This window comes from Grammomys surdaster, unplaced genomic scaffold (genome assembly GCF_004785775.1).
Source record: "Grammomys surdaster isolate TR1022 unplaced genomic scaffold, NIH_TR_1.0 165, whole genome shotgun sequence".
Taxonomy (NCBI): Eukaryota; Metazoa; Chordata; class Mammalia; order Rodentia; family Muridae; genus Grammomys; species Grammomys surdaster.
This window is the reverse complement of record NW_021604613.1, coordinates 16,339,571-16,351,872: the sequence shown is the minus strand read 5'-3', so window position 1 is coordinate 16,351,872 and position 12,302 is coordinate 16,339,571. Positions and strand designations below refer to the sequence as shown.

Sequence of the window (12,302 nt, the reverse complement as noted above, 5' to 3'; positions counted from 1 at the left end):
CACTTTATTTATTTATAAAGGGTGTCCCAGGCTGGCCTTGAACTTGCCTCTACTTCATGAGTAGTTGGACCGTAGACACGCACCACCATAAACTCGGGGCTCAGCATATGCTAGCCAAGCACTTTGCCAACTGAGCTGCAGCTCCAGCTGGCTTACATTACATAAGTTCAGATTTGTTATTGTTTTGCTTGTTTTTGCTGGGGATGATCAAACCCAGGGCCTCATGCATGCTAAGCAGGTGTATCACCACTATGCTGTATCTCCAACCCTAAGGTTTTAACAGACTCCTCAGGGTCACTTTGCAATGCAATGCACAGGATGGCCATGTGTCTCAGGCACCTTCTTTGTTTGCCTTGTCATTCCTCATTTCCAACTGCTTCAAGTTAAATCGGAGGACTGGCCGAGGTTGTTTTCATGTCGTAAGTTTCTGCACTTAGCGTTCCTAGCTATATACGCAACCGCTCTCCTTTCTGGCCCTCGGACCTCCATTGACACGTATACTTTACTGATACAGATTAAACTGACCTCCACTGCTCTTGTTTAAGTTCAGGCTCTTAGCGCTTTGTTAGAATGGGATCTTACTAGGAGTCAAAGCCTTTGCTGAGCAACAAGAAGACACCATTAGGCTGGGCTCTAACCCCAGTCTGAAAGGTCCCCTTACGGAAAGGGAGAACACAGACATGAGCAAATACAGAAATGGTCATGCACAAGCCAGCGAGAGGGACGGAGGGAAGAGAAGGGGGGAGGAAGGCAGAGAGGGAGGAAGGAAGAGAGAGAGAAAGGGAGAAAAGGAGGGAGTGTGAGTGTGTGTGTGTGTGTGTGAGAGAGAGAGAGAGAGAGAGAGAGATCAAGAGAGATCAAGAGAGAGAGAGAGAGAGAGAGAGAGAGAGAGAGAGAGAGAGAGAGATCCTTATAGCCTTCAGAAGGAACCAGCCTTGACCATACCTTCATCTAGGACAAGCCTCCAAAGAGATAAGAAAATAAATTTCTGTGAGTGAAGCAACCAAGCTTTGAGGCCTTGCTATAGTCACCCGAGGAAAAGGATATCCTTACATGTCTAGTGTAGGAACAAGATATGGCTGCATGTGAAACCTATGTCCTCTGGGTCCCCTAAGAATTCCAGGAGGAAAGCAGAGTGGTACTCCATTTTTGTTAGTAACTGCAACTGAGGTTTGAAGAAGCTGGTTACCAGTAACTGGCACCAGGCAGTGAGCAAGCAATTCGGGCAGTGGGCAAGCAGTTAACACAGGGCCAGGAGCCAGGAGCCAGCATTCTGCATCCTCTTCCCTGTGCCTTGCTCGTCAGTGCTTCTGTTTGATCTCCTGTAGACTCCCATATAGGCCACTTGTGCGATTTTGCCCATAAAAGGAGAACTGGACTGGGTTTTGCAGGGAGATCCTGTAGCCAGGTAACAAGGTGCTGTTTGAGTTTATCACTCTAGTTTCTATGACATTTCAAGTTTCTGACCAAGGTCAGATGAAAAGTAACTGTTCTCCTCAATGTTCAGACTTGATCTGAAGTTTGCTCTGTGAGTGGGATCCCAGACATCAGGCCTGGCACTCCCACTGCCGAGTTGAAGGCAGAAAGAACACCTGTGTGTTTGTGCCCCCTCCTAGGACTCTGGAATTAGCTTCCAGAAGTATGTGCATTTGAAATGCAAAGCTAGAGCTTGTAATAAATATGAGAATATGAGGTGGGCATTGTGGACAAAACCTCTAAATCTTCAATAAGCAAGTTCTGGCTTCTTGGATAGTATAACACAATTTCCCTGTAAGCAGCAGAGTGAGCTGTCTGCACTAGCTTGAGACTGTTCATGTTCAGGTAATTCACTCTGGCCTTTCTGTGGAGGAGGTCATGGGGGTCAAGCAGTGACAGTAAAGAAGGTGGGGGTCAAGTAGTGATGGCAGAGAGGGTCTCACTTTACACTTCTGAAGGGATTTTCCAGGTTTGAAGTCCATCCATAGAGAAGGTTGCCTGAAATAGGGGTCTGTTTCAGATTAGGCCAAGGGGATCCGGTAAGCTTTCTAAATCTGGAGCTTTGACCCTGGCAAGGTAATTAATGGTTCCTTCATTCTTCTCTGGGTCCTTTTCACTTGTATTTCTGACAGATAGTTCTAAATTCGGCTCCTCCAATAGCCAGAGCATTATTTTTGTTGACGTTTTTATAACCAAAGTTTGGATTTCATGATTATCTGTTAAATCATAGTAATACCCACCATCAATTTCATCTTCATAGCCCTCTCCCCCATGGATTTCTGGGATGTCCACTATGAAAATAAAAAAAAAAGGGAAAACAAACACACCAAATTATCAGAAATTCTATCATCACAGCTACAAGGCAAAGAGCCAACCATTGTTGAGCCCAACTCCCATTTTGGTGAGCGTCTAGAGAATCATACCCACTTTACAATCACTTTGCATGCATGCTGCTGGATTATTTACCTACAAAGGAGCTTTCTTTCAACAATGACCAGAAAACAAACTAAGAAAGGTCACATCTTCAGTGGCAAGTAGCTCAGCCTCTTAAGTTTCCATAACTGTCATTCATTACCAGTTGAGGTCTGAGGTTTCTCGCAAGACCCCTTAGCCGCCATTACAATGGCACATACTTAGTACAGTAAACTCCATCTCCCCATAAGTGTGTACCTAAGAAGACATATGGAAACGGAAAGAAGTCATGCTTCATCATTAGAGAGCTTGATATGAAAGAATTGGGAAGAATATCTCAGTGTCCCCCTCTCACATGTATGGGGCTATCTCTTCCCCATCCCAGGCTATTTTTGTGTTGTTTCCTCCCCACACCATCTAGAACAGATCAAACGTAGGCACCCAATCTGACTAGTTCAGGCTTGAATAGAGTTAATTTGCTCTGAAATTTTCCAGTATGATCACTGCCTATTTTTTTCTTTTATATGATAATTTGAGGGATATGCAAGATGGGGAATTTTATCCACAAAACTGTCTAGTTTATAGAAATCAGAACCAACAAAAATTACCCATCTAAAATACTAAAACGTCTAAAAAGAGAGCCCAATAAGTGATAATAAGTGATAATAAACAGGGTCTTTTCACTCTGCCCGTGTCTCAAGCTGATTAGGACACCTAAAACCTCCAGGAGCTGAGGAAGCAATGAGAAGAGCTGTAGACCACATGGAATGACTGTTCATCAGTATCATGTATCAGAGAGCGTCTCCTTGACTGTGAACTGAACTGAGGATGGATCTATCACTGTCGCCCTGGAAATCCACTCATTTCCAATCATATTAAAAATCTTTTTCATTCCTGGCCAGAGTGCTGAAGCATGCTCACATCTCCTCGGCCTCAGGAAAAGGACACCCGGAACAACCTGCCAAGATTCACCGGAAAGGACCACTGCCATGTGGCGCTAGTCCTCTGTGAGTCCAGCCCATTCCTGGCATGCTTTTAGCATAGCAACTGATATCTGCAGGCCATGCCAGCTTTCCTACCTTGGTGCCTATTATTCTCCAGGCCCCCACAAAGCAGGCTGTTTCTTTGGAATGAAGATGTGGAGATGATTGGACAAGGCGCAGGTGGTGTCTGTCACAGGGATCACAGCGAGCTTATGAAAGTCAACCCAGCCTTTTTTAAAAATAGGATTATGCATTGAAAAACAAGAGGAAGCTGGAAAAAGCTCACATTTCTGACAATTAATCACTTTGATGGAATGCTCATATGTCTTAACATCTCCATGCAGAGGATGCAGAGTACTGGCTAAGACTGTGACTCAGATATGGGCAGGAACCTTGGGGGCTCTAACCAGTGACCACAGGGCCAAACCCTGGACTTGATTTCAGTCTCTGTCAAAGACCAGAAAAATCTTGGAGGCTGGAGTGTCACCTTCCTTCATCTCATACCCCAAAGAAGAAGACCAAGGCCACCACTGATCATAGACTAGAGAGGGACGATGTGGCATTGGTCTTGAAGGGAAAAGGGCAATGGGTGGCAGTGGCAGTGAGGACATTTCCTACTAGGCCTGTCATCTCTAGAGGCAGAGGACTGGATGAGATGGCTTCCTAAGAACTCGCCCCTTCCTAAGTTTCAGTGGAATCGCTTGCTCAGCCCCAGCTGAGATTCTGCACCTGGAGAGTCAAAGGCCACTTAAGGTAAGGAACACTGCAGTGCCTCAGCTCTGCTCTAGGAAGAATCAGGATCCCAGGAATTTGGGTGAGTGGGAAGGGGGTCAAGAAAAGGGTAAGTTCATCAACATTTTCAAAAGCGCATCTGTTAGCCAAGCCTTGAAGAGAGAATAGCACACTGGGGAAAACCCAAATAAAAGGAACATTTGTACAAAAAGCAATTCACTTTGATAGCAATTTCTCCAGTCCCCGTGCTCATGTTCTTGGTATCTGTATTTGATTAAGAGATTTTTCTCTCAAAATGCTCTTTGCTTTTCACTGTCTACTTGCTTTTTCAGTTGTGCATATTACATAAAACTAGGGATGCTTTTATTTGTTTATTTTTGTTTTTGGTTTTGGTTTTGGTTTTGTTTGGTTTGGATTTTTTGGATGAAGGCTGCAAGAAGGTGGTTGGTATAGGGGGTTCTGGAGTTCTGGCAAAGACAAAGTAAGAGAAGGACGGGCAGTTGCTGTCACAAAGTCCAGAAGGAGGGGTCTTGGCTCCCAAAGGAGACAGGAAGAAGGATGAGTTTGAGCACCAGGCAGGGAGTGAGGTAGCAGCTGTGTGGGAGGGAGAAATGTCAGCCTCAGGATGCTGTGCCAGCTGGGAAACCGAGGACAGGTTGGAGATGACAAGGATTTAGAATCTAATCGCAATGGGAGAAACGTTTGGAGAAGATGATCCAAAATTGTGTTAGTGGTAAGGTGTGTTTGTGAGTCTGAGCTAGGCTAGGGAGAGTGAACTGAGACATGCCGCACAGCAGGACAGGTCAGGAGAAGATCTCACCATCCACAGGACTTCCACTTTCAACTTTTGTACTCCTATGATTCTGTTTTCTTCTTGGTCTCTGTGTGGAGTCAATCTAAGGCCAGTCTGACCACAGAGCCTGACCGCTAACTCTCAAGGCCTAATACAATGGCTACCCCGCTCACTTGGTTACTCAAACTGAACTGGACTAACAGGAGTGCTAAGACTTGTTCAGTTTCTCTAGGAAGTACATTGCATTACCACACACATCTCTACTACACTATCCTTGTGTGTGTGTGTGTGTGTGTGTGTGTATGCACACTCACGAAAGCAAGAGGATAGCCTCAAATTCCTCAGATGCTATCCACTTTAATTTTCTTGGCTTTCGTTTGTTTTTAAGACAGTCTCTCACTTGGCTTGGAACTTGCCAGTCTAACAAGCCTGGATGGCCAGTGAGCCCCAGAGATCTGTCTCAACATATCCAGTGCCTGGGATTATAAGTGTATATAATCACATTTAGCAGTTTTATGTGGCTTCTGAAGACTAAACTTCAGTCCTTATACTTGTGATGCCAACTGAGCCATCATCCCAGCCTCTCCACTCTATCCTACAGGAACCAAGCATTCGCCTTGACTGAACTCCCAAGTGGCAGGATGTGCATCCTCTAGACACTTGGCGGGATTGCTAGCTCATCACTTTGCTGGTATCTTCTAAGGCCTTTTTATTTGTGATCTGAAGTTTGGAGCTTCGAGATTTCTACGATAGGTATCACCCAGAAAGAGGAGGCTGACCCGCATTCAAAGCACAGTATCAACTAACCAGTTGGCCAATCATCACTTATAAAGAAGGTTTACTAGGTGCCCAGAGACCACACTAAGGGGTTTAGGTAGTAAAGATGTGTGAGATCTGGTCTCTACCATTGAGCTACATCAGTATGACCTAGAAGCAAAGACACCAGAATGAAGTATTTGTAAAGAGGACTCCACAGTGCTGCTGGAGCCCAGGAAGGAATTAGGCAAATGAAGCTGGGCCATTGTCAGCTAGGAAGCTGTGGGCACAGGGAGTTGGATATTTCAGAATTCAGACTACTGCAAGGTAGGCTTGGGGACACTCCATGTCCACATGTGTTTGACTGTCAGGATCACATCTGAGCCTTTTCACCCACACATTTGTTTTTTGCCTTTTTGGTTTGCAATCTTTTGTAACTCAAATCTCCCACCTTGCATGTATCCATCAGTGAGGCAGAGTTCTGCTCACCCTCAGTGGCTGGAGGCCAGTGCAGTGAGATGAGAGGGACTCAGACAACTGAAAGCCATTAGAGAATATAGTTTGAGCAGCCAAGGCCACAGAGTTGCCTCCATTTCAGAATGAAAACAACCCAACTAACAAAACCCTGGCCACATTGATGTTACAATGAAAATCCAACCAAGACCCAGGAGTCCCCTTGTCTCCTCAGGTCTCCCTTCTTTTTACAGGATCAAGAGCCCATAGTCACAAGATGATGAGGTCTAAAGTTCTTGCCTAGCTCCTGTCATACTGTTTCAGAAAGAGAGAAACCACAGCTAGTTACTAAAACCTCCCTGGACTGTTCTAGAGTCAGCCTAGAAGAGTCAAGTACGTTGTAAGTAGGTGTCCTGCTTAGCAGACTGCACTAGAGCATAAATGGTGAGCAGGCACGCCCAGTCTTAAGCAGCCTCCTCTAATGGAAAGTGTTTCTCCCTAAGGGCGCCTGGAATACTGTCTGATACTATCAGACCCATGCTAACCAGTGGGGACACCCGTTGACACTCTTACTTGCAGCTGGGAGACCCCCACCAACCTCTCCAGTAGGGATATTCTCTCTCTCTCTCTCTCTCTCTCTCTCTCTCTCTCTCTCTCCTTCTTCTCTTTCCATTGAGATTCTCTGCGGTTATAAAGCACACCTTCATTAGTTTGCCTTTCTGCAGTTTCTAACAGGAAATTCTCAGCCTCCACTTTCTCCACTTGTCATGCTATGGTTTACTGTGAGAGTATGAGTCTTGACAGTGTTCTGTGTACTTTCTGCATCATAAAAGGAACTTCACAAGGTTGGCAGGGGAATGGGCAGTCTGCTTCAAACTACCGGCTGCTTTTAGATAAATAATGTAAGACAGTCCATCCCTGGGTCACTAGCATGGGATCATTTCAGAACATGATACATATTGATTTTCTTCCATGAGTCCCTTCTATGACAACTCTGCACAGGGGCTTAAGACACCAGACTTGCCACCCAATGCATGGGACAAAGACACTCAGAGGAACACTTGGCATAAGCATCATTCTGTACTGGAACAGAGGTGGCATGGGTGTACAGGAGCTCTGGGCCAGGAGCAGATGGTCCTTTGATTGGTCCTAGGTGTCAGAGCTCCTCCCTATCCTGACCTCCCTGAGGAGTCCACTCTGAGCCCCTCTGCTCTGGAATTGCATCATTAGCATTTCTTTTAAAAAGATTTATTTTGTTTTGTTTTAATGTTTGTACGAGTGCAGGATACACATGTTTTTGAACAGCCATGAAAGCCAGAAGAGGGTATTGGATCTTATGGAGCTGGAATGACAGGCAGCTATAAGCTGGTCATCTACAAGACAGTACACATGTTTAACAGCAGGGCTATCTGTCTCTCCAGCCCCCATCATCTGCCTTTTTGGTGAAGGTTGACATATACAAGATTTCTAAACACGAGAGTTCTGTCATTCTCACACCCCTGATCATTTCTTATCCCAGCCCTGTCTTCTCTTAAGTCATTTTGAAGACCATGGAAAACACAGAGCATTGCGAGTCCCAAAGTTCCACATTTTCAACATTGCTTGTTTGACTTTGGAACTGCTGCTGTTAACTAGAGACAGGGGAGTTGATGAAATGGGTATCCCGAGGCCTTGTCTTACCACTCCACCTTAACTGGGGCTGGGCAATAACAGCTTATGGAAAGCTATTCTTGATGCCTACTGAAACCACTAAGATTCAAGGAGCTTTGAAAGAATTCAAGAGCCTCTTACAGGAAACCTCTGGACACTTTCATTTATGAAGGTATCAGGTGCCAACACTTCTCTTTTATAGACGATGTGGACTGAGGAAGGGAGAAAAATGCAGGAAGCAACTGAACAAACCATCCTGAGACCGAAAGCAAGCTACGAATTTTCAGCACCTTGTTCACAGTCTGTGATTTATCTGGGAGACACTCTCCACTGCTGAGAGCTGTTGTTAGATTTGATTCCAAGTTCCCGAGGCTAACCTAACCCCCAGCAGCCAGCTAAATCAATGGGTCATTCAGGTGGAAGTTGTCTTCAGAAAATTCTCTCAGTCATTCTGTTTTATATTTTTTCCCTCAGCAGGAAGCCCAACACTGAGATCTCAATAAACCAGAAATAATGGAGAACTAAAGAGATATTTCTTGGCGCTTCAGAATGTTTAATTTGGTTTCGCATTTAGTGTTGGCTGACGGTTCTCCCTCCCCACCACACTTAATTTCCCTAATTCAGTTTGTTCATCCCCAGTTACAGTGAGGAGCCAGAAGTTCAGATGTTGCTACAGCCTTTGCCAAATCTGCATTAGAAAGTCAGGCTACTTGAGAGCTGTTCATCTCTTGCTGGGTTTGGCCTGAGTTTAGGAACCCAGCAGAAGATCCTTTAGCGTGGATGTTTTCATCTTTCAGGGTACAGCCAGATGTATGGAGGGTCATGGAAAACAAAAAACAAAAAACAAAAAACAAAAAACAAAAAAAAAGTTTTGGAATTTTTCCATGTGGTTTCCATTAGGAAAAGACAAAACAGGTTGGGACGAGCTGACCGGGAGAGCATCATATTGCATGCAGTCATTATTTTCTGTTATTCGTAGTTAAAAACCAGGAAGAAACCCTTAAAAGGCTTGGAAATATTAGCTGCAAATGAGAAGGCTGTGATATGACCTAATAACACCTTCAGGCCTGAAGGCAGATGAGCAACGGGGTCCAGGAAGTCTCCACTGCGCCTCACCAATGGCATGGGAATAAGAAAAATGCAGCCAGAGGGACATTTATAATATGGATGGGCTTACAAGACAAGAGAGAAAATTCTGGTATTTTTTAAAGAACTAAGTCTTTGAAAAGCCAGATATTGTCCATCCCCCAAAGTAGGTGTGTCAACAAGCAATTGGCTCACTGCACTCTTTCATTGGCTAGTTTCTATTAAGAAATGATGGCAAGGAAGGCACAGAGAATCTCAGGGGAAAAATGTTCTACCTCTTTCCTCACATTCCAAGGGATGTAAAAGAAAATAATTCTTCTAAATTTATATGCCAGAGATTCCCTCCACCCTCCTCCAGGGAACTTTTGACATTTCTTATATCCCCGAGTCCCAGTAATCAAGAGGTACTGAGCTAGTCAGCTTGTCAATGCTGACCAAATGCCTGAGAGAAACAAAGGAGGAGCTGTTTGCTTTGCCTTATGGCTCCACAGGACTTAGTTGGTAGTCACTGGTCCCATCACTCTGGGCTCTCAGGGAGTCAGAGAACATGGTGAACAAGGAAGAGCAGAGCAAAGCTCTTCACCTCATGGCCATCATTGGAAAGCAGACACACACACACACACACACACACACACATATATAAGAAGTGGTGAAGGACAAGATACACCATTCAGAGGCACACCCCCATCAACCTGCTTTCTCTATCCATAGTTCACATTCTAATAGCCTGCTCAGTATTTCCTTACCAATGGGTTAACCTACTGATGAAGTCAGGACCCTCCAGACAGTCATCTCTCCCTTGAACACATGAGCCTTTGGGGACATTTTATTACTCAAACCATAAAGTAAACATAGAAGAAACATCACTCAGATAGAATGGTTTGATGCAATCCTGGTCAAGAGGGAAAACGAGGCTGAAGAATCAAAAGCAAATGGGTATTTCCTAAAAGGTTAACAAATTCTACTACTCTGTCTCCACACATGTCCCTTACAAGTTGTGCTCTGCTCAGACATTCTTATAAGTAAGAATGAGTTACTCAATAATATAATTTTACAGTGGCTAATAAGGTACCATTCTCAATCCATGAGATGAATTTCTCCAAATCTTTCCTAGGGGTTGAGGACTATAGTCTCAGCAGAAAGATTCTGTTGGCTTTAGATTTGTCTTCTGAGAAGAGGCTTTCTCTTTGTGGAAATATCAATTAAACACTTGAGTGCTTTGACCTATGAATTTTCTGGGATAAGGTGTTGAAGAAGGATGGTAGAGAGATTCTAAAGACACCAGAGAAGAAAAGGGACTACCACCAAGTCAGGGGAAGATGAATGTGAAGATGAACTGCACCTGGCACAAAGGTAGAGGTGAAGACTGGGTCTTCCTTGGGGGAGATAGGGAGGCACTGTGGCCTATCTGGAATTTCAGATTGGAAGTAATGATGTACCTAACAGTTCCCATGAACATTATTGGTAGGGTCACACTTTTGGCTTACAGTTGGCTTGGATTGAGGTGTCACCTTTGGAGCTCTCGAGACATACCCATGTTAGCTTTGGTCTAGGTTTCAGTGTAATGACTACCTTCTTGTTCTCAATTCCTTGTGCTGGGATTTTCCTAGAGGAGCAATGGAGAGGTACACAACAGCCTCAACAATTCATTATACTTCTTTTACTAGACCTCAACTGCACAGGAAATACATATAACAAGAAGGTTCTTGATGCGGAAGTGTGTTTCAATAACTAGTGGACCATCAGCCAATAAGATCATGGTCAGGGACACATCCAGCTCAAAGTGCTTTGCACACTCCTGCCATCCTTGGAACTGGTAGCTTTCTAGTGAGTTGCAGAGATGTACTCTCATCTAGGTAGGAGTCTTTGCTTTGAGTAGTGATAATGTTATTAAAAGGGATCAAGAGTGCACCATGCGTAGAGAAGACAAAATAGGATAATGTGTGCTGTATGTGACATCAGGAGCTTACGAAGTCTCACATTGGCAAGATTGATTTCTGAGTCAAGTATTCAAGTTCCACGCCCAAGAGGAAGAGGTCCTGGGTCTTTGCCAGATAAGAAAAAGCCCACAAGGCACATGCATGGCCCTAGACACTGTTTCCTATGCTCAGAACTAATGTGATATTATGACTTTCTGTCTCACATATGATGGAACTCAAGACAGTGCTCTTGCTAGAAATAGTGTTTTGGACTCAGGTCTCTTGGCTTCTCCTCCTGATACTATTCCTTGCTTGAGCTCTGTGGGGTAAACAGATTTGCCTACATATCGAGACATCCCACCAGAGAACAGCCCTGCTGCCAGTGTCTTTCTTTTATTGCCAAAGCCCTGAGCCTCCTTGGAAGAAAGATCAGTACCTCCTCTCAGCCCCCCAAGATCTGTTCCTCTCAGGGCAACACCCCTTGGGGGAGCATCTAGGATTTGAGGCTTCCTCTTGGCATGTAGGTCTACCTGAGCTTGCTGGAATCATTCAGTCTGCAGTACAATGCTGTGCGATGACCTTAAAGAATATTTTTACATGAATTTTTCAGTAGAAAACATAAATAAGTAACAACGAGCCACAGCACAGTCACTCTTTGGAGAAAGCAAGCAGAACTCATTAATCATGGACAACAGGACTCTGCTGAACCCAGGGACAGAATTAACTTGGGCCACAGCTGCCACTTTCAAAAAGGACTGTATTCTCCAAAACTTGGCAGTTAAAAAATATTTTTTAGGTCCTAGAGAAGTACTCCGTGAGTTTCAAATTCCCTAAAATTGTCCAAAGTCTTCTGTGGCAAGGACTGTGCCTACTTTAGAGAGTCACAGAGGTCAAGTGGCTTGTTCAAATATGGCTGTCCCCCAGTTTCTGTGAGTCTCCCAAATGAAGACTGGTTCCTTTATAGATAAACCTTTCGCTATTTATTTGCAGTGTTTATTAAAATGAGGACAGGAATCCCTAAAGAGGCAACTTCAACAATGTTCATGGCAGTATCGATGAGAACAGTCAAAAGCAAAACAAACATCAAAAGAAAACTAGACAGAATCTGAACATGGACAACCACAAATGGGGACAATTAATAAACGATGACATATCTACACAATATGACCAGAAAGGGTGGAATAAACCTGACCATGCCTACTGAAGGGTCTTCAAGACAGCATGTGAAAAGAAGCAGGTTGTCCAGCCAAGAGAAGAAACACTGTGATACTCTGGTGTAAAACAAAATGAACTGCAGGTAAACCAAACTGCAGAATTTGACATGAACTCGTGTATCTATAAAAGTATAAAGAGGTGGCTTCAAATCCTCTTTGTGGTCACTTCTGGGGAGGAGACTGGGGTCGGTGAACAATAAAATGACTTACCGCCTTTTCTGTATTATTGTACTTTTTGAAAGGTAGTCATTTACACTTGTGAACTGAGAGACAGAAAGACAGAGAGGCAAAGAGGCAGAGACAGAGGGAGAGAGTGAACAAAGATAGA

At 44.2% G+C, this 12,302-nt stretch overlaps 1 protein-coding gene across 2 annotated transcripts in view; it reads right to left on the bottom strand.

Annotated features, from left to right (window-relative positions):
• Nrp2 (neuropilin 2) overlaps positions 1 to 12,302 on the bottom strand; it is a 113,967-nt gene that overhangs the window by 2,238 nt on the left and 99,427 nt on the right. Inside the window, exon 16 of one of the 2 annotated variants that reach the window (XM_028765605.1) lies at positions 2,217 to 2,267. The exons of the other annotated variant lie outside the window; for it this stretch is intronic. Coding sequence (XP_028621438.1) covers positions 2,217 to 2,267 — 51 coding nt within the window. The remainder of the gene's footprint in view (positions 1 to 2,216; positions 2,268 to 12,302) is intronic. 2 annotated transcript variants of the gene reach the window in all.